At 43.6% G+C, this 26,986-nt stretch overlaps 1 protein-coding gene across 5 annotated transcripts in view; it reads left to right on the top strand.

Annotated features, from left to right (window-relative positions):
- The first annotated feature begins 261 nt into the window (after positions 1-261).
- The window catches only part of PAWR (pro-apoptotic WT1 regulator), a 126,830-nt gene continuing 100,105 nt past the window's right edge, over positions 262-26,986 (top strand). The window contains exons 1-3 of one of the 5 annotated variants that reach the window (XM_089307491.1): positions 2,847-2,984; positions 10,209-11,508; positions 12,014-12,176. In XM_089307491.1, the coding sequence (XP_089163617.1) occupies positions 11,054-11,508; positions 12,014-12,149 (591 nt within the window). In that variant the 5' untranslated portion in view covers positions 2,847-2,984; positions 10,209-11,053 and the 3' untranslated portion in view covers positions 12,150-12,176. Of the gene's footprint in view, positions 661-2,839; positions 2,985-10,208; positions 11,509-11,819; positions 12,724-26,986 lie in introns of those variants that run through there. The other 4 variants (XM_089307490.1, XM_089307489.1, XM_008256842.5 and 1 more) reach the window with 4 other exon arrangements.

Below are 26,986 nucleotides of genomic sequence, written 5' to 3'. Positions count from 1 at the left end.
TTCAGTGGTTGTGTCAAAACCAAAATCAAAGGATAAATTGTGGGGAGCAACTCGGACTAGACTAAGTTACTGGAATTAAGACTTATTCTATGCATCTGCTCTCTCACAATATGGCGCTGAGAAGGGAGAAACAGCTTCTACACAGCTGCCTCCAGTTCAACCAATAAACTGTAGGACCTGCTCCTGATTGGAGGAGAGCAGTGTACTCGGCGTGTGGGTAGCAGAGTTGGGATTGGTGGAAGAGGACTATAAAGGAGGAGAGAGACAACATGCACCGGGAACATCTATCTGAAGGAACACCTGTGCAGCCCCCGAGAGAGCCGGCCGGCGGTGTGCCGCTCCCCCGCAGAAGTGGGGAAAGTGGCAGGGGGCACCGCCCTTCCACGGAGGTGGAAGGGACGGTAGCCAACCCGGGAAGAACCAGCAGCAAACCCGGGGAGGGCCGAGCAGACAAAAGAACAGCGCAGGGTCCTGTGTCGTTCCTCCACGAAGACAGGGAGCGACATAAATCTCATTTAATAGCCCAATAATCCCGTGAGGTAAATATTCTGGCAGAGAATTATGTAGTTTGTCCAAAGTCACATGACTTGGAAGTAGCTGAACACAATGTGGAGTATAATTTACATTTCTCTTCTTCAACAACCCTACTTACCTATAAAGGTAAGTGCCTTTTCTTCTTTGAAATTTTCCAAAGGCAGACACTTATTATGATAATGGCAACGTATGTTAAATTCCAACAAAAACCAGATAACATTATATGTAAATGATATGCCTTCCGACTCTTAGTAGTCAGTTAAGTTGTAATTTAACAGAAAAATAATTTTCTTTGCATTCTGACAATTTTTAAACCAATAGGAAGAGAAAAATAAACTATTTTTCTTGTTGATTGTAGACCTTTCCAAATCTATCCATGGAGCTAAGATTAAGTTGAATATCTAATGTTTATTGGAAGTCATGAGTGTTGGGGATGTAACTGTGAAGACATTAGGGGAAATATTTGTTTCAGCACATTTATATTCTAGGATGGGAGAGACTCTCAATAAGCACATATGAATAATTCCTAATAGCAATAAGTATTATCAAAACTATAAAACAGGGCAATACAATAATGACTGAAGTTTGGAGTGGAACATTTGACTCTTTGAGATTGAGTTATCAGGAAAAGCATTTTTGGGAGGTGACAGCTGAGTGGAGACCTCAATGTTAGGAAGATATGCCTCAGTAAAGAGTTCTAAGCAGTGTAGAAGCATTAAGGCAGGAAGGAGCTTAGCACATTTTAGGAACGGAGAAAAAGCTGAACATAATGAGAAAGCAGGAATGTTCTGAATCAAAGTCAATGGTGAAGGTAGGAACCAGATTATAAAGGGTCTTTTTTTTTTTTTTTTTTTTTTTTTTTTTTTTTGACAGAGTGGATAGTGAGAGAGAGAGAGACAGAGAGAAAGGTCTTCCTTTTGCTGTTGGTTCACCCTCCAATGGCCGCCACAGCTGGCGCACCGTGCTGATCCAAAGGCAGGAGCCAGGTGCTTCTCCTGGTCTCCCATGGGGTGCAGGGCCCAAGGAGTTGGGCCATCCTCCACTGCACTCCCTGGCCACAGCAGCGAGCTGGCCTGGAAGAGGGGCAACCGGGACAGAATCCGGCGCCCTGACTGGGACTAGAACCCGGTGTGCCGGCGCCGCAAGGTGGAGGATTAGCCTATTGAGCCGTGGCGCCAGCCTTATAAAGGGTCTTAAAGGCCATTGTAAGGAGTTTAGATTTTAAGTGGAATAGGAGGTTGAAGAGGGTTGACAGCATGGGAATGACATGGTCTGATTATATTTTAAGATCATTCTTATTATTGTGAGGATTGGATATATTTTGGAATGGGAGTTTATAGATTAGGATGATGGATTGGATTTATGGGGTAAGGCAAAGAGATGAATCAAGGAAGCCTTCTAAGTTTTTGCTCCAATAAGTGGATAGATGGTGGGATCATTTCCCAAGCTGAGAAAGAAATGAGAGAGGAATAAGTTGGGGACAGATGGAGAAGTGAATGGAGAGTTTTGTTTAGCCATGTTCATTTAGAGCTGATTTTTAGACATTCATATGGAAATATCAAATATACAAATAAGATATGAGAATAGAATTTAGGGAAGAAGTTTACATTAAGAAATAAATGTGGAAGTGATTCCTAAAGCCATAGGGTTCCATGGAATCACATAGGGAGTGTTGACTGAGAAGAAAGGTGGACCTGTGACTAAGTCACAGGAAGACCTTAGCTTTAAGACATTAATCAGCAGACTGGGTGAAGGAGGAAGAGAAATAGCATCCAGTGAAGTTAGAGGATTTTAAAAAAACAATAAAACTTTTTGATGACTTGGAAAATGTTATAGAAAGAAGATTTAAAGAATGAGACAGTTATGTATACCAAATAATGAAAGAAAGGTTGAGTAGGATTTTAAAAATTATAGGAGCATTGAGTTTCTCAACAAGTAGCTTGTTGGTAACTGACTAGAGGGGTTAGTGATAAGTGATAAGTGATATGGTGATAAGTGGAGTGCTGAGGGCCAAAGACCATTTGGAAATTATTAAAGAAAGAATGGTAAGTATGGAAGTAGCAATAGTGACTAAAAATAAGTCTTCCATGAATTTTGATGGTGAACATTAACAGAGAAACAGAATAGTGACCAGATTGAATTCTGGAATCAGGAAAATTTATTTCTTTAAAAGCATGGTAGGCAGATAACAATCCCCCAAAGAACTGCAGGCTCTACCCTGTGAATACATTAAATCACATGGCAAAAGAAATTAAGGTTGAAGTTGGAATGCTAGTCAATAATCCGATTATCTTGCATTGTCCAGGAGGTCCAAGGCATCCTTACAGGTGGAAGAAGGAAACCAAAGAGAGAATCATAGGGAGATGGTGACCATGCAAGAAAAGTCACAGACATCTTGCTTTGAAGAGGAGAGAAGACCACCAGCTAAGGAATGTGGGCGGCCTCTAGAGGTAGGAAAGGGCAGAAAAAAAAAAAAAGGATTTCTCCTGAGTTTCCAGAAATGAATGCAGCCCTGATGGCCTTTTGATTTTAGCCCAGTGAGACAACTGTAGGACCTCTATCCTATACAACTCTCAGAGGACACAGTTGTGATGTTTAAAAGTGCTATGGCCCTGGAAATTTGTTATAGCAACACATAGAAAACAAATACAGAGGGGATTACTGGAGCTCATTTGTATACTGAAGGGACTGATTTAATAGAGAAGAATGAAGTGAAGAATGAAGGCAGAATGAGGTTGAGATGAAGAGGTACTGAAAGTTTAAGAGGGTGATTTGGGGGCCAGCGCTGTGGCATAGTAGGCTAAGCCTCCACCTGTGGCACTGGTATTCCATATGGGCACCAGCTCATGGTTCATATTCTGGCTACTCCTCTTCTGATTAAGCTCTCTGCTTATTGCCTGGGAAAGCAGTACAAGATGGCACAAGTGCTTGGGCCCCTGCACCCATGTGGGAGACCTGGAAGAGGTTCTTGGCTCCTGGCTTCGGACTGGCCCAGCTCTGGCCATTGGGGCCATTTGGGGGGTAAAAGAGCAAATGGAAGACCTTTAAAAAAGGAAAATAAAAAAAATAAAAAAGAGGGTGATGTGACTTAGTTATTTTGGGACAAGAGGATTGCCTAGTTAAGACTATGGTCATGCATCTAGAGTAGGGCTGGGAAGCAAGTCTACTGCTTTTAATTGACTTTATTTAGCTGAACATGTGTACACAGAGAAGAGGATAAACTTTGGAATGAAAGCTGATCAAGGAAGTTAGGACATAGAAAGTAGTGGTAGATAATACAAAATTGGTATGGTCAGTAGATCAAAAATGGTTGGGGAAGGGGCACTAGGGTCAGTGTGCTGAAGGGATGCTAAGATTGGGAAGTGCATTTGCTGATGGTGAGAAAGTTAAGAGACTAACCTTTTTTTTTAAGATTTATTTTATTTATTTGAAAGACAGAGTTACATAGTGAGGTATAGTCAGAGAGAGGGAGGACTTCCATCCGATGGTTCACTCCCCAAATGACTGCAACAGCCAGAGCTAAGCTGATCCGAAGCCAGGAGCCAGGAGCTTCTTCCAGGTCTCCCACGCAGATGCAGGGGCCAAAGGACTTAGGCCATCTTGTACTGCTTTCCCAGGCCATAGCAGAGAGCTGGATCGGGAGTGGAGCAGCTGGAACTCGAACTGGCGCCCATATGGGATGCCGGCACTGCAGGCCAGGGCTTTAACCAGCTGTGTCACAGCGCTGTCCCCGAGACTAATCATTTGAATGCCTGATTGAATAGAGGTAAAGAGGAAAAAGGCTATTGGGAGTGAAGTTGTATGTGTGATGCCAGGAGACTGTATTAACTATCTTGCAGATGTTGTAACTAAGGACCGGACACAAAATGAGCAGACATATGACAGCTAGGAGCTAAGGTTCTCAGTAAGAGCGACTGGGAAGTGGGTTGATGACAGGAACAAGGAGGTTTCTCCTTACAGGGAGTAGTATATAGTCTGATGGCTTGCAAGCCAGTCTGTAGGAAAATTTTCCAATTCTCTAAAATAAGTAGAGAATTCTGTTTTCATTTATATGTAGTCAAAAATGTAAGTGTTCTCCTATCAAGGGTATATTAGATAATACAAGGCATAGAATTATGAATGCCCAATACATTGTTTTCTGTTTTGATGGTGATAGTACCAACTAGAAGTTTATGAGGGTTCCTGTGATTGTGAACCATAAGCCTATATTTGTACCACAGATGATGGATACATCTATGTGAGAATAACATGTTATGCATCAGTAAATAATAAAATAATAATGTGTATATATATATATATATTTTTTTTTTGGACAGGCAGAGTAGACAGTGAGAGAGAGAGACAGAGAGAGAAAGGTCTTCCTTTACCGTTGGTTTACCCTTCAATGGCCGCTGCGGCCAGCATGCTGCAGCCAGCGCACTGCGCTGATCCGAAGCCAGGAGCCAGGTGCTTCTTCCAGTCTCCCATGTGGGTGCACGGCCCAAGGACTTGGGCCATCCTCCACTGCACTCCCGGGGCACAGCAGAGAGCTGGCCTGGAAGAGGGGCAACCGGGACAGAATCTGGCGCCCCGACCGGGACTAGAACCCGGTGTGCTGGCGCCGCAGGTGGAGGATTAGCCTATTGAGCCGTAGCGCTGGCTAATAATAGGGTCAGAGAAGGACTGGTGTTTTGGCACAGCAGGTTAAACTACTGCTTGCAATGCCAGAATCTCTTATTGGAGTGTAGGGTCAAGTCTCCACTGATGGGCTTCCAATTTAGCCCCCCACTAATGTACCTGAAAAAGAAGCAAATGTTGGCCCAAGTATTGGGCCTCTGCCACCAATTTTGGAGACCCACACAGAGTTCCAGGCTCCTAGCTGTTGTGGTCATTTGGGGAGTAAACCAGAAGATGGATGATCTCTCTCTCTCTCTCTTTCTCTGTATGTCATTTCTGCTTTCAAAGAAATAACTAAATAAGTCTAAAAAAAAAAAAACAAAACACCACAGGGGTCAGCACTGTGGCATAGTAGGTTAAGCATCCACCTGCAGTGCCAGCACCCAACATGGGCACTGGTTCAAGTCCTGGCTGTTCCACTTCCTATCCAGCTGCCAACTAATGGCCTGGGGAAGCAGTAGAAGATGGACCAAGTCCTTGGGCCCCTGCACCTACACGAGAAACCCAGAAGAAGCTCCTGGTTCCTGCTCTGCTCAGCTCTGGCCATTGTTGCCATTTGGGGAGTGAACCAGTGGGTGGAGGACCTCTCTCTCTGTTTCTCCTTCTGTCTATAACTGTCCCTCAAGCAAAAAAACAAAACAAAACAACAACAACAAAAAACAAGTATTTCAGAAAGTAAATTAATGAGAAATTTAGTTTTTTTATTTTTGTGAAATTTGTTAATTTGTTAAAATTTATGATTTTAATGTTTTTAAATTATTCTAAATATTTATTTTATTATCTATTCTTTTTTTTTAAAGAAACCCACCCGATTATAAAAACTTCAAGCACTATAACACCAAGGTCTTCCTTGAGAAGCCAAAATTATAGTCTAAGATTACCTGTAGGCATTTGAAAAAGGAAAAACTCATGACCTATATAACAACTAGTTTTACTATGATTAAACAAAATTGCAAAAGGGAAATACATCTACTCTTAATGTGGATGTCAGTGAATTTTTTTCCTAGTTTTTTTTTAATGGGCCACATTTCAGTTTCTGGAAACCTGTACATTTCACAGTATTGGAAATCTGCAAAATGGATGAATTGGACTTCCTATGAAAATCAGATTGAACACACGTTTTTCTTTACTCCCTCAAGTAACCTCATTAAAACAAAAGTAAAATGACAAGCTAGTAACATTAAATAGGATGGGAGAGGAGGACACAGGGGAGGTCAGTGTTGTGGCTTGACTGGTTAAACCTCACCTGTGACTCTGGCATCCCATATGAGCGCTGGTTTGTGTCCCAGCTGCTCCCCTTCTGATCCAGCTCCCTACTAATATGCCCGGGAAAGCAGTGGAAGATGGCTCAAGTGCTTGGGCCCCTGCACCTATGTTAGGAGACCTGGAAGAAGCTTCTGGCTCCTGACTTCAGCATGGTCTAGCCCCAGCTGTTGTGGCTATTTGGGGAGTTAACCAGCAGATGGAATCTCTCTCTCTCTCTCTGTAACTCTGCCTTTCAAATAAATAATTTTTTTAAAAAAACCACAATTTTAGAAGATGAAAGTTGAAAAGCAGTTAGGTTAAGCAGAAAAGGTGAATTCTAAGGACCTGAAGAGGAGAAAGCCAATCAAAAGTCATCCTTTCTACTCTACAGGCTCCTGAAGAAAGGTTTAAAAAAATGGAAGCTGCAGCATATACCTCTGAAAAAGAGCACCCGATGGGATGAAAACAAAAGAATTAGTTGAAAATCAACGTAAGAATCAGTTAGGTTCTAAGTTCCCCCTGCAGGGAACAGTGGTGGGACTGTCTTCGCTGATCCTGGTAGAGTTAGATTCTGTGGTTGTTGAGTCACAGATGCACTGCAGAGAGTATGCAAGGCACCCTGAGCACGGGGACTGAGTGGAAACCTGCATGTTGGGTAATGAGACTGATCCCTCAGTCCCCTTTGCCTGCTTGGCACCTGAAAACAGTTGGCAACATTGGCGGGAACAGTCTTTTCCCAGGGAAACTTACCAGGGCCAAAAGAGAGGCTATACATGCTGACACTTGACATATGCCTCCACAAAATGTCTAGGTCCAAAGCCAGCTTTCTAAATGAGGTCGATTAGTCAATAGGCTCTGCCCTTTACAGCAGAGCTTCCAATCTGTCTTTCAGTTTTTACAATATGAATGGAGAGCAGGCTGATGAAGAAATGCTCTAACATTAAACAAGACGACTAAAAAAAAAATGATGCTAAATATATGACATAAGAACAGGATGATGTGGAAAAGAAACATTTAGAGAACCACAAAGAGACCTTAGGGAAAAAAATCAGTGGCAGGAAACAGGAAATTGAATAGAATGTCTGGCATATAAAGTAGAGGACATTTCACTTAAAATGTATGCCAAAAAAGATGAGAAATAGGAGAGAAAAGATAAGTTTAATAGAGAACTCGTAGTAATTGAACACCTACTTAATAGGAGTTTCAGAGAGCGAGCGAGCTTCTGATCCAGCTTCCTGCTAATGTACACCCTGAGAGGCAGTAGATGATGGCTCTAATTCCTGGTCCCTGGTATCCACATGGGAGATCCGGACAGAGTTCTGGGCTTTGGGCTTTGGCTGTGACTGGCACTTGGGGAGTGAACCAGCAGCTGGAAGTCATCTGTCTTTCTGTCTTGGTTTCTCTCTTTCTCTCTCTCTGTAGCTCTGCCTTTCAAATAAAATGAAAATAAATTAGAAAAAGTAAACATGAAGCTCTGCATTAGCAGAAACAGTCAAGGAGTTCAATCTGGGTAGGGTTTTGGGATTTGGGAAGGTGTGTAGAGGGCTGTCGTCTTTTATTATAATCAGCATAGAACAAAAACGTTTCACTTTTTTGTACTATGTATATGTATTATTTCAATTTCGGAAGATGAATTGCATATGTGCCAGAAATATTTACATTGAAAGGCAAAATGGCTATTTCCCAATATATTATTAATTCTTTCGACACAGATATTTCACATCATAGTTAATCCACTGTCTAGAAAACATTAGGTAAGACTTGACACTTAGAACATGTTTCACTCTGACACACTGAAATGAATCTTTGTTTTGTTAGCATTATCATATTTCCCTTATTATTAAGTCAAATAGATCATTAAAATTATTTTAGGTAATGTTGCAATGGTGGTGGGGAGGTACTGGTGGTATATAGTAGATACAAGCCAAGGATACTGATAATTATCCTATAGTGAACAGGACAACCCCTAAAACAAAGAATTTTCCAGCCCCAAATGTCAACAGTGCTGAGGTTGAGAAACCAAGCTGTAATCCTTTAAGGATTATTTCATCAGAACTCTATACATAAAGATTGATGATATGCAAACATCTTGCAATTCAGGACTGACTCAGCCAAATATTGTGGTATAATTTTGGGGCTAAGAAATATATATTTGGGAATATTGAAAAAGGTAGGCAAAAGGTACAACAAGTGATAACAATAATAAAACACAGCACATTGTACCTCAATAATTTCTTTCATCTATGGCTCCTAGGGCTCTTTATAGACTAATAATAACTACTCTGGTACTCATATACTACCTTTTATCTAAGAATCTCAGGCTCTTTCACAACACCCTCACAATGTAGGAAGTATTATTACCCCCATTTTATAAGTAAGTAAACAGAGGCCCAACAGTTAAGCAAGTTGCCCAAAGTCACACAAGTCAATAGTAGCCAAAATTTCTGACTCAGAATCTATTAATACTAAGAGAACTGATCTAAGAGATGCAGTGTCAAAATATGTGGCATAAGTGTTATCCTAGTTCATACCAAATCTATCCTCTTCAGGTGAATAGTGTATGTTCAGTATCTTGTCATTCTTTGCCTCCTCTACCAACCCACTTTTTTTTTTTTTAAAGATTTTATTCATTTATTTGAGAGGCAGAGTTACAAGCAGAGAGAAGGAGGGACAGAGAAAGGTCTCCCATCCACTGGTTCACTCCCCAGATGGCCCGGAGACAGGCTAATATGAAGCCAGAAGCTAAGAACTTCTTTCTGATCTCTCGAATGGGTGGAAGATCCCAAGCACTTGGGCCATCTTCCACTGCTTTCCCAGGCCGTAGCAGAGAGCCGGATTGGAAGAGGAGCAGCCAGGACTTGAACTGGTGCCCATATGAGATACTGGCATGGCATAACATAATAACATAATAATAGTAGGCTTAACCTACTATGCCACAGTGCTGGCCCCAATCCACTTCTTAAAGATCCAGGATTCTAAACTAATTGATAGCCTGCTAACAACAGGACTGTTTACTATTTCTTGAAGCAATAAAATTTTACATGCAGTGTCAGTTCTTTTTAAATTTATATTATTTGTTTGAAAGGCAGAGTTACAGGGAGGAGAGAAAGAGAAAGAGAAAAAGAGAGATAAAGAGATCTTCCTTCAGCTGGTTTACTCTCCACACGGTGGTGACTATTGGGGCTGGGCCAGGCCTAAAGTCAGAAGCTAAGAACTCCATCCTGGTCCCTCACATGAGTGGAAGGGGCCGGAGTGCCTGGGACATCTGCTGCTTTCTCAGGTGCATTAGCAGGGAGCTGGATCAAAGTAGAGCAGCCAGGACATTACTCGGAGCTCACTCTGGATGCTGGCATGGCAGGTGGTGGCTTAACCTGCTGCAACACAATGCAGGTTCCATTTTCAATTCTAAAACCATGTGCTATTAGTGCTGATTTTGTAGTAAAGAAAACTGGAAGTTCAGATTTTTAAAACAGTATCCTCAGGATGGCTCAGCTACTTAACATGTTTGCATCCAGGCTTACTACAGTATATCGTTTTCCCACTGTATCTTGTGGTCCCTCCAAGAGAAAATCCTCTGATAAATTACAAAACATGTTAATGCGAGTATGTTTAATGCCAATCTTCCAATCCTTCTCCCCCTTAAACTCAGAAATCAAAATAACGAATGCATAATTGAGAAATTTCAGGTGGCACACCCATGTTGGTATCACTTAGGCAAACGGCTACTTCGCCTTTTAAACCTTTTCTCAAGACAGGCCTTTGTTTTCCCAAAGATTTTTCCAGATCTTTCTGCAGTTACGCATCTGCTTACCTCAAGAGATCAAAGACCAGAACTATGCGACTTTCCTTCTGCAAAATAGACAGTGTGTGAGTCACTTTCTTCTGTTCCCATTCCTGTGACAGGCTCACACTGCCTGCCCACCCACCATGTGCCACCTGTGCTAAACGGGAATGCTAAGCAGGAAGACAGCCTTCACGTTAGGTAAGAATGTGACTCAAGGCTGTCCTACAAAATGGAGACCTGGCATTTGTAACCTGCAACGCTCCCTCCTCTGCTGCTTGTCAGCGACAGCCCAGCCAAACGCCGACACAAATCACAGATGACTTTCAGCACGGGGCAAAAGTTACCCTACGGCCAGTTAAGGATGGACAAAGAGAATCAGCGGCCCAGCTCATCTCAAGTCAGCATTAACACAGCTTTAGCACTTTGGTAGGGAGTATTCTGGCTGAACTCACTTTCTGGAAAGAGCAAGATGTCGAGACAGGGGTCAGAGGAAAATTCCGAATAAGATAGGGATCGCCCACACAATAAATACTCAAAATAAGTTTTGCTTTTCTCCTGCAAGCCTAACACAATAGTACACTGATAATGCAGGGACAGTAAGCCCGTGTACCCAGGATTTTTAGGAGTTGCTGGGTTTGCTTCCATACCCGCCAGCCCAGAACATCTGAAAGTGGGCAGTGATGAGCAAAAAGGACGCATGGGGATTTTCCCCAAACTGTCCAGTCAGGCCCTGAGTCCTCCCAGGTCGATGGCACTTTCCTTCTCAGCCAAGCGGCCATTCAGGCTTTCCCTCGAACGATCTGGTCCTGTACCGAAAAGTGAGAGCGGCGGGAGATGGGAGCGGCGAGCAGGCGCAGGGAGGAGCCCGGCGTGGAGAGCCGTCCCCAGCCCCGAGTCGGAGGCGCCGGGAGGCTGGCCACCGCGAGCCGGCAGCCTCAGGAATGCGCCGTCGGACCCGCGGGCGGCCGCGGAGCGCGCAGGGATGAGGGCGCGCGGCGGGCGGGCCGCGGCGCCGCGCACCTGAGCGCCGGGGGCGTGGCGGCGGCGGGCCCTACCCCCGGCTCCACGGCGCGCCGCGCCCCCCGCGCTGCCTCGGCCCTTTCCGCCCGCGCTTCGGCGCCGCTCGGCTCCCCCCACCCCCCGCCTCTCCCTCCCTGCGAGCCTCGCACTGCCTTGGGACTGCGAGTGTGCCGGGACTCCCTGCACGCGTCCGGAGAGCGCTCGGCGCTTTCGGCTCACCTGGACACCCGCTCCCAGCCCCGCGCCGCCTCGCCCGAGGCTCCTCCGAGGTAAGGAGCTGCCCCGGCCGCCCCAGCTCGGCTCGCGCACCCCATCCCCTCCCGGGGCTCGGCCGGACAGCTGGGTCCCCGCCCCCCTCCGCGAGCCGGCTCGGGGTGCGGTTCTTCGCACAGAGTTTGGGGGGCGTAGGTGGCGGGGATTCTGGACCTGCGGGGGCCGGGGCGAGGAGCCTGCGACCCGTCGGGCCGACAGGTGGCAGGGTCCGGCCGGGGTCGCCAGACCGCCGCAGACGCGGACTCTGTGGGGATGGAGCGGGGCGGGCCGGCCGGGGGTGGGGTCAGCTCCTCTCTCCTCCCCGCGAGGGGCGGTGATCGTCCCGCCCGCGGTCTAGGTGCGTCGGAGAAACTTTGCAGGGTGGGGACGCGGTAGCCACTGGCCGGCGGCACCGGTGGGCACGCTCTGGGGGGCTCCGCGCCGCGCGGTCGACTAGCAGACCCTCCGGCCAGGCCGGGACCTGACGCTGCCCCTCTCCGCCCCCTTTGTGTTTCTCCTCAGACTCGCGGGCTGCGGGAGGAGCCGCGGTCACCCCGCGCCCGGGGTGGGGGTCGTTCGCTCGCGTCCTCCTGGCCACGAGAAGGAAGGGGCGGCGGCGGCGGCGGCAGGAGCACGGGTGGACGGCCTGAGGTGCTAGCCCGACCGGCCCCTCTGGGAATATGGCGACCGGTGGCTACCGGGCCAGCGGCGGCCTCGGCGGCAGCACCACAGACTTCCTGGAGGAGTGGAAGGCGAAGCGCGAGAAGATGCGCGCCAAGCAGAACCCCCCGGGCCCGGCCGTCCCGGGCGGGGGCAGCAGCGACGCGGCCGGGAAGCCCCCGGTGGGGGCTCTGGCCACCTCGGCGGCCGCAGCGACCAACGAGCTCAACAACAACCTCCCGGGCGGCTCGGCCGCACCTGCCGCCCCCGGCCCGGGAGGCGTGAACTGCGCCGTCGGCTCCGCAGGACTGAGCCGGGCGGCCCCGGGCCCGCGGCGCGCGGAGGAGGAGTCCCCCGGCCCCTCCGCGGTTCCCGCCGCCGCCGCCGCCGCCGCCGCCGCCGCCGCCGCGGGCGCTCCGCAGCCCCGGGGCGACGAGGAGGAGCCGGACGGCGCCCCGGACAAGGGCAAGAGCTCGGGCCCCAGTGCCAGGAAAGGCAAGGGGCAGATCGAGAAGAGGAAGCTGCGGGAGAAGCGGCGCTCCACCGGCGTGGTCAACATCCCGGCGGCGGAGGTGAGCCGGGCGGGGCCGCGGCCGGTCCTGGACGGGCCGCCGCCTCCGAGGTCTCCCTCCCGGGCCTCGGGGCCGGCGTGTTCCCGTGGCGACTCGTACTTCGTCTGCTTTCTCCCGAGTGAGGCAGCCAGAGGGTGATGGAGTTTTACTGGGAACCCAGCGCTTCCCGGGAAGTTCCCAAACCCAGAGTAGGACACGTGCTTTTCTGGCTTCCTGGCCAAGGTCTCAGACCCAGGGCCCCCCCTTTACTACCTGGACCTGTTTATGCCTCACCAGTTAGGAAAATTGATTCGTGATGATGACGACACCCTCTGGTTTCCCACGTGTCCTTCTCAACTTATCAGATAGTTTATCTCTTCTGTCTAAACAGTGTTTACAAGCACCTGTAAAGGAAGTGTGGCCTTAGCATTAGCCAAGAGAGCTTTATTTTGCCCTGGACGCAAAGCCGAGTAGATCCAAATGAACCTACGTCCTATTTCATATTCTAACCAACTTTCTACTACGTAGCGTTCCCCAGTGTACGTCTTTTTTTTTTTTTTTTTTCCCCCCCCTGTGATGTTTAGGACTATAGAGATGCTGTTTGCCCAGACTGTCTCTTCTTTTCTGGAAGGCATTTGTGGTAGGCTTTTTTGTTGTTGTGATTGTTGTTATGTTTTTGTTTGGGTAGTTCTGAGTGGTCTCACGACATTTTTGCAAGTAGCAGCATCTTTTCCTTAGGGTGATAAAAAATACCTGCTTAGTGACACTTCGCTCTGCCTGAAACAAAACTAAGCAATTCTAAGCAGGGTTTGGTTGCTTTAAAGAGTAGCTCACCGGTTTGGGGGAAGTGGTTCAACTACCTTGTTTGACCCAAAGTAAGCTGCATCTTTCTCTTGTTGGCTCCTGAGATTCCACGTTTTTTTCCCCTTTTACTCCCCCGACCTTTTAATTTTCTCAACTTTGCAATCCAGTAAATAACTATTATGAATTTACTAATCTCGTGGTTTAAGTAAAAGTATTTGCAGTCAGTTTGGCATATATCAAAAATATACAGATATTTAAGTATTAATATGATTTCCATGTCTGGAAAATTAGAGTGTCATTTCAGAGTGTATTTTTGTATGAGTGTTTCGAAAAGATTTTTATCAGCCAGCAGAACTGTCCTTTGTGGTTTGCTACTTGCGCAAAATATGTTATTCATTAAATTGCTTTAAAAGGAATTCGTGAAAGTGGTAATCAGATTTCCAGGGTTTTTTTTTTTTTTTTTTTTTTTTTTTGGGTTGTTGTTGAAGATTAAGGGGAATTTGAAGGCAAGGCTTTGGAAAGGCTGCATTCCTCAAGTTTATTTTAAAAATAGCTCATGGTCTAAATAAAAGAATTTGTCATTTTCAATCTTTTCTTCATTGTTCATCTGACAGGGGTCTTATTTTGGGAAATATCTTGGCAGATGGTAAACTGACTTTCTGTCTGGCTGCTTCTGCTAAAAATTTTTCAAGTATTTAAGAAAAAAAGAGTAATGTTTTCTGGGGGAAATAAGTAGCGTGTATCTTGTGAGATCCTAAGAAACATCTTTTGTTAATACTTAGGTTTTGAGTAAGGGAATGTAGTGCTGAGAATGTAGATGACTCCCCACGACAATTGAGTCTAATACTCTGGAATGTTTTTTGTTTGGGTGTTGGCAATTCCTAAATTTAACCTTCCTTGAAAACAAACAACCCAGGGTACCATTTTTTGTCCTGGATTTTGAACTTTCAGTGGTAACTGTGACTCTGTCTGGTAATGTTTTGCTACAGTGTCTAATGAACAGACATACATCATGAGTGCTCTGCCCCACATTTTCACTTTTTTGTAAAATCTTTCAGATTATTTAATAGTGGTGAAGTATAACTCCAAAGATGGGCCATTTTCCTCTCTTTAGATGGTTGCTCTTTAGAATTGTCAGTTGTTTTTCTTAGTAGTTTCCACAGGGAGAAGGCAAGTTGCTGAGGAGTTTCTTGTGTAATGTAACTTTGTACTCCAGATTTTAAAAAGTTACATTGTATCTGAGACATTTTTCATATATGAAAATACTGTAAAAGGATGAAAATCAGGGCTGGCGCTGTGGCGTAATGGGTAAAGCTGCCTTTTATAGTGCTGGCATCCCATATGGGTGCCTGAACAAGTCTTGGCTGCTCCACTTCAGATCCAGTTCCCTGCTAATGGCCTAGGAAAGCAGCACGGGAGGCACAAGTGCTTGGGCTCCTGCACCTGTGTGGGAGGCTTGGCAGAAGTTCCTGGCTCCTGGCTTTGGACCGGCCCAACTTCTGCAATTGAGGCCATTTAGGGAATGAACCAGCAATGGAAGATTCTCTCTCTCTCTCTCTGCGACTCTGCCTTTCAGATACATAAATAAATCTTAAAAAAAAAAAGGATGAAAATCACCAAACTGTCCATACTCAAAAGTAGACTTGTATTTTATCCAATGTTAAGCAAGACTCTTCAGACAGTGTTCTCAGCCAACTTTATACTAATAGATTAACATACAGGTGCTATGTACAGAGCCTGTTTTAGTGGTTGGTAAACATTAAACATCTCTATGACACACTCGTTTTGAGTGTCATTAACTTATTAGTCAAAGAGCATTATGTACTGTCATAAAAGTATTTGAAAGCAGCTGAAGATATCCAATCAGTCACAGTTTTTTTTTTTTTTTTAAAGATTTATTTATTTATTTGAAAGTCAGAGTTACAGAGAGAGAGAAAGAGAGGCAGAGAGAGGGCTTCCATCTGCTGGTTTACTCCCCAATCGGCCACAACGGCCGGAGCTGCACCAGTGCAGAGCCAGGAGCTTCTTCATGGTCTCCCATGTGGGTGCAGGGGCCCAAGGACTTGGGCCATCTTCTGCTGCTTTCCCAGTCCATAGTAGAGAGTGGATCACAAGTGAGGCAGCCGGGACTCCAACCAGCACCCATATGAGATGCTGGCACTGCAGGCAGTGGCTTTACCCGCTACACCACAGTGCCGGCCCCCAAATGTAGTTTTAATAAGGAAGCAAATTATAACTGAAACTGGATGATAGGGGAAACCAAAGATGGGTACTGTGTGTGATGATTCTAATAGTCCACAAATCCAGAGGTTGTTTAATGAGATAAACTTTAGTTCTCATTTACTAAGAGCTTATTTTTTGGAAAAATAATTTTTTTGAATTTTTGCATTTTTTCTTTTCTGGTAACAGCTTGTACTGCATAATTGGGATGTGATATATTTTCTTCCAGTAGTTTTTGTATGTTTATCCGATCATGTTTGTCACATATCTGAGTTAAACACATTATCCTGAGCACTGGAAAAAGCAAGAAGAATAAGGAACAAGGTTGTAATCTAGGATGAAGCATAAGGCATAATTATGTGAAAAAACATTACTGCTGAGTTTACAGTTTAAAAGCCATTTTAATTCAGCATGTAACTAATTACATTAGAAATATTGTGTGTTTAGAGGGAAGAGTTGGGGCCCAGTGTTTGGTGCAGTGGTTAAGATGCTGCTAGGGACACCTGCAACCCTGAGTGCCTAGGTTCAAGTCCCAGCTCTGTTTCTGATCCACCTTCCTGCTCATGTTTACCTTGAGAGGCAGCAGGTAATGGCTGAAGCCCTTGGGTCCCTTCTACCTTGGTGGGAGTCCCGGGTTGAGTTCTGGGCTCCTGGCTTCCGCCTGCCTCAGTCCTGGCTGTTGTGGTCATCTGAGGAATGAACTAGCAGATTAAGATCTGTTCTCTCTGTCTCTGTGTGCGTGTGTCTGTGTTTCTGTCTTCTGCCTTTCAAATAAATAAATAAATCAAAATTTAAAAGGGAGAGATGATTGGACTGACTGGGAGAACTTATTGAGGATGAGATTTCTTATATTTCAATACATGTATGCAATATGTATTATCCATATCAGTTTATACATATCTACTTAAAACTTATCATTTCTTTACTGTGAAAACATTCAAAATCCTTTCTTCTACTTTTTTCATTTGTTAATACAGTACATTATCAATATCTATAGTTGCCCTGGTGTAAAACAGAATGTCAGAACTTTTTACTCTCGTTTAACTGTAGCTTAGTACCTATCAATCAGTTAACCCTTGCTCATCCTCCCTTCCTCCTGTTCTTCCTAGCTTCTAGTAACCACAATTATACACTCAACTTTTATGGAATCAGCTCAGATTCCACATGTAAGTGACATTGTGTGATACTTGTTTTTCTGTGGCTGGTTTGTCTTGCTTAACACAGTGACTTCCAGTACCATCCATGTTGCAAATGATGATATTTCTGCTGATTTATGGCTAAATAGTATTCCATTTTGTGCATGCACTGTATTTTCTTTATCCATTTGTCATTTGATGTACACTTGGGTTTTTCCATTTCTTGGTTTTTGTGAATAGTACTGCTATAAACATGGGAATGTAGACTGATTTTATTCCCCAATAGTGGAATTTTTGGATCGTATTTTTAGTTTCTTAAGAAATAGCCATATAAGTCTTGACTTGAGTCTTGTGTTTCTGTACCTGTGTATTTCCATATGTATCCTCACTGTATATGTAACTAAATTGTATTTTGAGTGTTAGAATGCAGTAATTTTTTAAAAAGATATATTTACTTATTTAAAAAGCAGAGTGGCAGAGAGAGAGAGATCTTCCATCCACAAGTTCATTCCCTAAATGACTGTAATGACTGGGTTTAGGCCAGGCCAAAGCTAGGAGCCTGTAACTCCATGTGAGTCTCTCACATGGATGATAGGGACCCAGGCACTTGGCCATCTGCAGCTTTCCCAGGCACATTTGCAGGAAGCTGGATCTGAAGCGGTGCATCTGGGACTCAGTATGGGGCAACATTACAGTCGGCTTAGCCTGCCATGTCACATTGCTGGCCCTTGCAGTGATTGTTAATTCTGGCAGCACATTAATATCACGTGAGGATCTTTACAAATTTCTTTATTGTCTGAGAGGCAGAGAGACAGAGTGATCCCATGCACTGATTCATTCCCCCAGGTGCCTGTGATGTCAGGGCTGGGTGGACGCCGAGTCAGGAGTCAAGAACACAATCCAAGTCTGCCATAGGGATAGCAGGGGCCCAAGTACTTGAGCCATCATGGCTGCCTCCTGAGATCTGCCTTTGGAAGCTGTGTGCCCACCGGTGCCGCCGGCCAGTGGCTACCGCGTCCCCACCCTGCAAAGTTTCTCCGACGCACCTAGACCGCGGGCGGGACGATCACCGCCCCTCGCGGGGAGGAGAGAGGAGCTGACCCCACCCCCGGCCGGCCCGCCCCGCTCCATCCCCACAGAGTCCGCGTCTGCGGCGGTCTGGCGACCCCGGCCGGACCCTGCCACCTGTCGGCCCGACGGGTCGCAGGCTCCTCGCCCCGGCCCCCGCAGGTCCAGAATCCCCGCCACCTACGCCCCCAAACTCTGTGCCAGATGCTTTACAATGGGATGCAGGCATCTTAACCAGTGTTTTAACTGCTAGGCCAGATACCCACTTGTGATGTCAGGGTCTTAAGAAAATCTTCCTTCACAGTGATTCCTTGCTGTCTCCATTCCCCACTGCCACCCTGGATCCCAGGCATTTGTACTTCTATAAGATCCGTTGGTGATTCTAAACTGAGTCAGGGTTAATAAATATCAAGCTGTGCTCTGAATATAGAAAGGGACATAGACTTGACCATAAAGTGCTCTCAGGTAGCATAAAAAAACAAGTATGGTGATTAAGTATAGCCTAGTCCTCCCTGGGCAAGGTACTGGACTCAAAAAGGAGAAATAGTAGATGAGGGTTTCCCAGTTATACACCTGTTCCCAGAGTGTTTGTAAAGTTATTGCCATTGAGTATGGGTTAATTAATGGGCTGATGGAAATGGATACCATGGGAAATCTTTCAGTTGGTAGAAGTGGCACTAAAGTTTTGGGCTAAGAATAAAAATTAATTTACATTTAAAGTTTCTGTCTCTGGTGGTTGGCTAAAGTGCTTTACATACTGTCTTAATGCTGGTAGCAGTCTCGTGTGATAGTTAATCTTTATATCCTCATTTCCAGAGGAGAAAGTAAAATCTTGGAACTTGAATGATTCAAAATCACATAGATTATGCACAATTATTGTATTTCAGTTTTAAAAATAGAGAGTGAGTGATAGAGCAATATTTGAAATATTCTTGCGGGTTTTTTTCTGTGAGTATGTGTATGAGAGAGAGAGTGACAAAGAGAAAGACAGACAGACTAGGGAAAGGGAAGTTTTCAAATATACATATCTTGGGGCTGGTGCTATGGTGTAGCAGGTACAGCCACTGATTGCAGGGTCAGCATCCCATATGGGTGCTGGTTCTAGTCCTGGCTGCTCCACTTCCCATCCAGCTCTCTGCTATGGCCTGAGAAAGCAGTGAAAGATGACCCAAGTCCTTGGGCCTCTGCACCTGCCTGGTATACCTGGAAGAAGCTCCTGGCTTCCAATTGGCTTAGCTTCGGCAGTTGCGACCCTTTGGGGAGTAAACCAGCAGATGGAAGACTTCTTTCTCTGCCTGTGCCTCTCTGTAACTCTGCCTTACAAATAAATAAATACATTTTATTTTGCATTGTTTGGCATAGTTTCCTAAATTTCTTCCCATAACTTTTTATTAAAGGCAATTTTAAATAAACATGTGCATAAGGAAAACATTGAAAATGTGAAATTGAATAGAACTTAAGGTCAGATTTGTAGGTCCGAAGATTGCTTCTTACCTATTAGAGTTAGCTTGTCAAAATGTACATAATTATAAATAAATTATTCATAAATAAATATAAAATAATAATATATGAATTCACAAGTGAAGTATAATTATAAATTATTTGTAATCTTTATATAAATAAAAAGTTTTGTAAGTATAACTTAAAAAGTTTGGCTGGTGGTCAGAAAATGTGGACTTTAATTTTATTTAAGGGGTATGTTGTCTGACAAGATTGGAAATAGTACCTACTCCAGAGTTGAAACTCAGGATGACAAAAGGGAAGGTAAAGGATCATTTAATAGAAAGCACCTTTGTATGAACACCTTTTAGGTCATTACTGTTCAGTGTATGCATTGACCATCATCCAGGACAAGTTCTACTTGGTAAACTTTGTAAATCCAGGTGAACCTAGGAATGCCTTTGGTATCACCATTATGTTCCAGACTGTTGTTGACCTTTCTGTGTTGGAGAAAATTTGAATGGGGTCAGTGTTGTGTAAACTCTGAGGCTATTTACTGATTAAGTCCAACTTTTCCTAAAGGTTTAAGCTCATTGATAAAGCAGTTTAATATTATCAGAATTTATAATATAATGAGTGTTTTAAGCTGTGATGATTTTTTTAAAGATTTATTTATTTGAAAGGCAGAATTTTTACAGAGAGGCAGAAGCAGAGAGAGAGAGAGAGAGAGAGAGAGAATGGTCTTCTATCTACTGGTTCACTCACCAGATGGCCAAAACGGCCAGAGCTAAGCCAATCCGGAACCAGGAGCTTCTTCCGGGTGTCCCCAGTAGGGCTGTCCTCTACTGTTTTCCCAGGCCATAGCAGAGAGCTGGATGGGGAGTCAGCAGCCAGGACTTGAACTGGCGCCCATAAGGGATGCTGGAACTGCAAGCTGTGGCTTGACCCACTATGCCACAGCACTGGCCCTGATGATTTTCTTATAAAAGTTATAATTACATAATTAAAGTTGTGGTGTAAGTAATGAGTGCCAAGGACTGTTCTAAGCACTTTACATGTATTAGGACATTTAATTCTCACCATAGCACTAAAATGAGACAAAGAGGCTAAGTTACATACTTGCCTGAAATCATACATGTAGTAGGAAGTAGTTTGCATTCACAGGCTGATGCTTAATGATTGTTATTATACTTCATTCTTACTATATACTCAGATTAAGAAGTAGATACTTTTGTGTTAAAAGGTGCTAGTGCAAATACTGTAGAAATTGAAATTAGTCTGTTCCACAGAAGACGGCATGGCTTAATCCACTGGCAACCTGTCAGATGTGCCACTTCTGATCCAGCTGCCTGCTCATGTGCCTGGGAAAGTAGCAGAAGATGGCCCAAGTGCTTGGGCCCCTGCCATCCATGCAGGAGACCCAAATGGAGTTGTACTGGGCTCTTGGCTTCTGCCTGGCCCAGTCCTGGCCCTTATGGCTGTTTGGGGAGCAACTAGCAGATTGAAGATCGCTCTCTGTTTTTGTCACTCTGCCTTTCAATCATTTTTTCCCCAAAGAAACATTTTATTTAAGGAATGCAAACTTCATGCATTTCATAAGTACAGCTTTAGGAATAGAGTGATTCTTCTCACCATACCTGCCCTCCCACCCACACCCCCACCCTTCCTCCACCTCTCCTATTCCCAGTCTTATTCTCCACTAACATCCATTTTCAATTAACTTTATACACAGAAGACCAACTCTGTACTAAGTGAAGAGTTCAACAATTTGCACAGAGGAAAAAAAACAAAAAACACAAACTGTTCCTCAACAGTCAAGACAAGAGCTGTTCAAAGTCATTGCATCTTAGAAGTTAATTTCACTTCCTTTTTTTAGATACTTAATTAACTTTAAAGAAGCACCCAAGAAAGATACATCTTTTGCAAGCACTTAGACATAAAACTTGTGAGGCGTAAAAATATCTTCCACTTAATACATTAAAAGAAAGTCCTTGAGAATAAATTTTTATCGTTAATTAAGGAAGCACCTACGAAAACAAGCAATGGAGTTGGACACTTAGGCATAACTAGAACTTATGAAACATAAGAACATCCTCCACTTAATACACTAAAATGAAATAAATCTTTGAGAACAGTTTTACTGTTAACTCTCATAATACAACTCTTTGAGGACAGAGGTTCTGCATGGGAAGTTAGTGCACAGTGACTCCTGATGTTAACTTAATGATTAACACTATTAGGCATGATGACAGTGATCACCCGAGGCTCTTGACATGAGCTGCCTAGGCTGTGGAAGCCTTTTGAATCCACACACTCCTTCAGTATTTAGAGAAGGCCGTAAGCAAAGTAGAAGTCCTCTTTTCCCTTCAGAGAAAAGTACCTCCTTGTTTGATAACCACTTCTTTCCACTGGGGACTCACCACTACATGTCCTTCATGGAGGACAGTTTTTTGCCACAGTGTCTTGGCTTTCCATCAATCATTTTTTTAAGATGAATGAAAGGGGGACTTTAGTGGAAAACTTTGAGAGCAATAAACATAAATAACATTTATATTCTTATTTAAAATTATTAACAAAACTCATGGCCTCGTTATGTTTTTTTTTTTTTTCATTTTTTAGATTCATTTTTTATTTATTTGAAAGAATTACAGAAAGGGAGAGGAGAGACAGAGAGGTCTTCCATCTGCTGGTTCACTCCCCAAAAGGCTGCAGTGGCAGGATCTGGGCTGGTCTGGAGCCAGGTGCCAGGAGCTTCTTCTGGGTCTCCCACATGGGTGCAGGGGCACAAGCATCTGGTCCATCCTCTACTGCATTCCCAGGAGGATTAGCAGGGAACTGGATCAGAAGTGGAGCAGCTGGGGCTCAAACTGGCATCCATATGGGATGCCGCCAGGTGGCTTAACCTGGCGGTGGCTTAACCTACTATTATGGCACAGTGCTGGCCCCCTATTTATGTTCTTTGTCATTTCTCTGTTGGTTTTTGGTACCTGTGATGTAGGCCAGAAAATAATTACACTATTTCATAGTATGCTGATGTAATAATTTAGAAGTTTAAAATTATTGGCAAATACTAGGTTTCATAATTTTCAGTCCTTTTTTAAAATTGAGATGTTCATAAACTGTTAAATTCACCTTTTTAGGAATTACAGTAAAATGGTTTTCAATATAGTCACTGTGTTGTGTGCTAAATGCTTTTTTTGTGTTTTCAGTTGAATTTTCATTATAATACTAGAACCTCTGTTACCTAAGTTTTAGCTTTCCAACCAGTAAAGTGCAATGATAGTCAAACCATGAGAAGTAATTAATTTAAAATAGTTTAATATGAACCTTTCCCACATTTCACAGAAAAAATGTTGTGGTAGAATCTCTTCAATTATAAGGTTTTTAAAACTTGGGCATCTGCTGCTGCTGAAGTTTGGTTTAAAGAGGTATTTAATTTGTGATACTTTTAATTTATTTTAATTTTTATATGTATCTCATGAAGATATGAAAATGTGTTGTCTAAACATTTGGGAACATTGGTTTAAAGTTTAAAACATGGCATTAAAAAAAAAAGATTTATTTTATTTCTTTGGAAGGCAGAATTACAGAGAGACGGGCAGAGGGGTGTCTTCCATCCGCTGGTTCACTCGCCAGATGGTCACAGTGGCCAGAGCTGTGCTGATCCAAAGCCAGGAACTTCTTCCAGGTCTGCCACACAAGGGCAGGGGCCCAAGGACTTGGGCCATCTTCTGCCACTTCCCCAGGCCATAGCAGAGAGCTGAATCAGAAGTTTAGTGGCCGGTACTCGAACTGGTCCCCATAAGGGATGCCGGCACTGCAGGTAGCTGCTTTACCCACTATGCCACAGCTCAATTTCTTAAGGGTGTGTTTACTTTGCCAATTAGTTTCATTGCTGAGTTCCTGTTTCTTATTGAAATTGATCTCTTGAAGGTAGCTTGGAACCTCCTGGTTGCCAAGCATAGCAGTTTCTTTTCTGTTTTCATCCTTTCTGACTTCTCTCTAGCACGTGCCCTGACCATTCCTCTCCTTTGCATGCTGCAGCATTTTTGTGACTTTCTTTTAGTTGGTTTATTCAGGAGCATTTGAGTGTCTGTTCTGTGCCTCAAACCTAGTAATAACAATGATATTCAACAGAATTGAAGGAACTTGTGGCCTTCCTTCTGTCAGAGAAAAAGATAACAAGTAATTACAACGAGGTACCATAATAACTGTGACAGAGAAAACAAAGTATTGAACTAGCACAGAAAAAGGGGTCACTGATTACTTGAAGTCTTTATATAAGATGTGGTGATATTGTGTCCTAGGTCTTATTTGGTAAGAAGGTTCTTCCAAATGGAGAAGGGGACACAGTAACGTTCTAGGTAGCGCAGGTGGCATGTGCAAAGGCACAGAGCTGGGAAATAATAGTTTTATGTTGTCTGCTGCATGCCAAGCACTATGCAGCATGCTTTGCAGGTGTTATTTGTAATCTTCAGTACTTATCATTTTACTAGATGAGGAAGTTGAGCCTCAAAGACTCTCTAAAAGGCCTTACTGGCAGAACTTGGTTCTGACTTCCATGTGTTTGTGTGCCAGTGACCAAACATTGGTTATCATTGTCAGAAGTAAGCAGGATATGTTCTAACATTGGAAACTTTGATGTGCAGAGAATTCATGGTGGGGAGCGAATGGATTACAGTTATTATATGAACCAATTGTGATGGATTCCAATGTCACCCTGAGGAATTCATACTTTATTCTGCTGTCTTTTGTTAGTATTGTTGACTGGATGTCTCCTTCCTCTGTCCATACCTGTTTATATAACAGCTCTCACAGCTTTTGAAGAGGAAAAAGTCTTGCCTGCCTAGTTTGAAATCATTAAGTTGATTTTCTTCTTCAGAGAGAATCTTCTATTCAAAAGTAGTAAACCACATAAAATGCTGTAAAAATAATATGCACATAGTAGAATAAGTCAATTCTAATTTCCTCAGAGGTTAAAAATAAATTGGAGGATAGAATCTAAACAAAGTTATACCAACTGATTTCTTTTGCTATGAGAATACTAATGAATACATTTGTGAGTAGCTTTTTCAGACAGGGCCAGAGCCAAGTGGAGATAGGGATCTCTGGTTGTATTAAATTGCCAGTCTGATCTGAGTGTATATAACTGGAGAAGTTTATAGCTTACTGTTGTCCCTGAGCCCTACACTTGATATAAAAATAGATACTTATTCTCTGGCTCTTGCAGTTCATCTTGGAATACAGATGGCTGGAATACAAGTATTAAAAGATGAGCATTGCCATTGACCCTTTTTCCACGTTACTTGTTTGACTTTTGTTGTTGTTGTTTTTGACAGGCAGAGTGGACAGTGAGAGAGAGAGACAGATAGAAAGGTCTTCCTTTTGCTGTTGGTTCACCCTCCAATGGCCGCCACGGCTGGCGCGCTGCGGCTGGCGCACGGCACTGATCTGATGACAGGAGCCAGGTGCTTCTCCTGGTCTCCCAGGGGGTGCCGGACCCAAGGACTTGGGCCATCCTCCACTGTACTCCCTGGCCACAGCAGAGAGCTGGCCTGGAAGAGGGGCAACTAGGACAGAATCCGGCGCCCCGACAGGGACAAGAACCTGGTGTGCTGGCGCCGCAAGGCGGAGGATTAGCCTTGTGAGCCATGGCGCCGGCCTACTTGTTTGACTTCTACAAACATTTCTCCCTCTATCATTCCCTAAATATGATAAAGGAACTGAAGTGCATCTCCAAACCATGTTTTAAGAATACTGTTTTTTTGAGTGAAAGTAATTCTTTCATATTGGAAAAAATTTAAAGTTACGCAGCAAAAACCGGCCTATGCAAAAATCAGCTGCCAATTACAGTTTATAAATTTATTACATTGTCTTCCATTTTTATCTGTTTGGATTTTATGCTACTTACATTTTAAAAAAGGTTTATTTTCATCTACTTGAAAGGCTGAACTAGAGAGGAGTTGGAGTGGACAGAGAATGATCCTCCAAGTGCTGATTCACTCCCCAAATGCCCATATATCCAGGGCTGGTCAAGCCAAAGCCAGGAGCCCAGAAATCCACTCCATATGAGTAGAAGGGGTCCAAGCACTTGAATCATCATCCAGCACCTCCCAGGATGCATTTAGCTGCAAGCTTGAGAAAAAGCTGAGCAACAATGCCAGTCTCTCTAGGTATACTTTTGTAAACTACCTTCAGGCTTGACATTGTATCATGAATATTATTTCATGCTAAACTGTTTCTGGAAGCAGGTATGTTAATTATCATTTTTTTTTTTGTTGTTAACATTGTTCCTACTGTCCATTGATAACTATTACTTTATAATTTTAATACAATAATTCTGATTATTTTTAGGCATACAAATATAAATGAATATATATACAGAAAATTACCATTATAACCTTTTTGTCAGTGCTGTATAAGCATCTTTACATATCAAGAAGTGTATAACTCTGTTGTTATTTTTAATGACTGCAGAATGTTCTAATACAGCCACTGTACATTTACTGTCTTGTTAGTGCTATTACATATTAGATAATACATGAGGCCTCTGGACATTTAAGTAGCTGTACCTAAGCTATATCAGCATTGCCAGGATTTGGACTGACTCATGACTTGTCTTCAGTAATTTTTTATCTAATTTGGAAGAAAAGAGATATGATATTTCTGCAACATTAAATTATATGGTTTATAAAATGTGAAATGTTAAACCATAGTGATAATACAGAGCTGTGGGAGGTCCCTAGAATACAAAATGATACAGAAAATTTTGTGGAAGGAATGTGAGATTTGAGCTAGATCTTGAAGGACATAGGAAACGGACAGATGAAGAGAGGGGTTATTTTAGGTTATAGGAATGAAGTGGGCAGAGATACAGAGGTGAGAATTAGCAATCTGATTAGAATAGAATATACTGGGAAATAATTTTAGGTAAAACTGAGGAAGCAGAATTGTGAAGGTCCTTAATAACCAGGTTGAAAATTTTATGCTTGATGTGTCAGGTTACAGAAGAGCTTGAGCTGTGTATGTTTATATTGTGAGAGCAGGATTTTATTTATTTATTTTTAAAAATTTATTTATTTATTTGAAAGAGTTACAGAGAGAGAGGGAGAGACAGAGATATCTTCCATCCTGTGGTTCACCACCCAAATGGCCACAACAGCCAGGCCTGGGCCAGGATGAAGCCAGGAGCTAGGAGCTGCTTCTTGGTCTCCAATGTGGGTTCAAGGGTTCCAAGCACTGGGCCATTCTCCTATTTTCCCAGGCACGTTAGCAGGGAGCTGGATCAGAAGAGGAGCAGCTGTGATTTGAACCGTTGGTCATAGGGGATGCTGGCATCATAGGCAGTGGCTTTACCTGCTATACCATAGCACCAGCCCCAGAGAGCAGGATTTTAATAAGATCAGCTGTTTGGCAGTGATATACTGATGAGATCAGAGGAAGGAGAGAGCAGGGAGAAGGGGATTTGTTTGGAGGTTGTCACATGTACACTCAGTTGGGGATACCTTGTATGTGAAACTATTAGAGCACTAGAGTAGAATGTAGTTTATTAATGATGTTCTCTGTTTTATGCTTTTGATTTTTTTTATTTTTTACTTATTTGAAAGGCAGAGTTA

Source organism: Oryctolagus cuniculus, chromosome 11, assembly GCF_051225735.1.
Source record: "Oryctolagus cuniculus isolate XC-2025 breed Fujian yellow rabbit chromosome 11, ASM5122573v1, whole genome shotgun sequence".
NCBI lineage: Eukaryota > Metazoa > Chordata > Mammalia > Lagomorpha > Leporidae > Oryctolagus > Oryctolagus cuniculus.
Note: the sequence above shows the minus strand (reverse complement) of the source record. Positions and strands in the feature narration are given on the sequence as shown.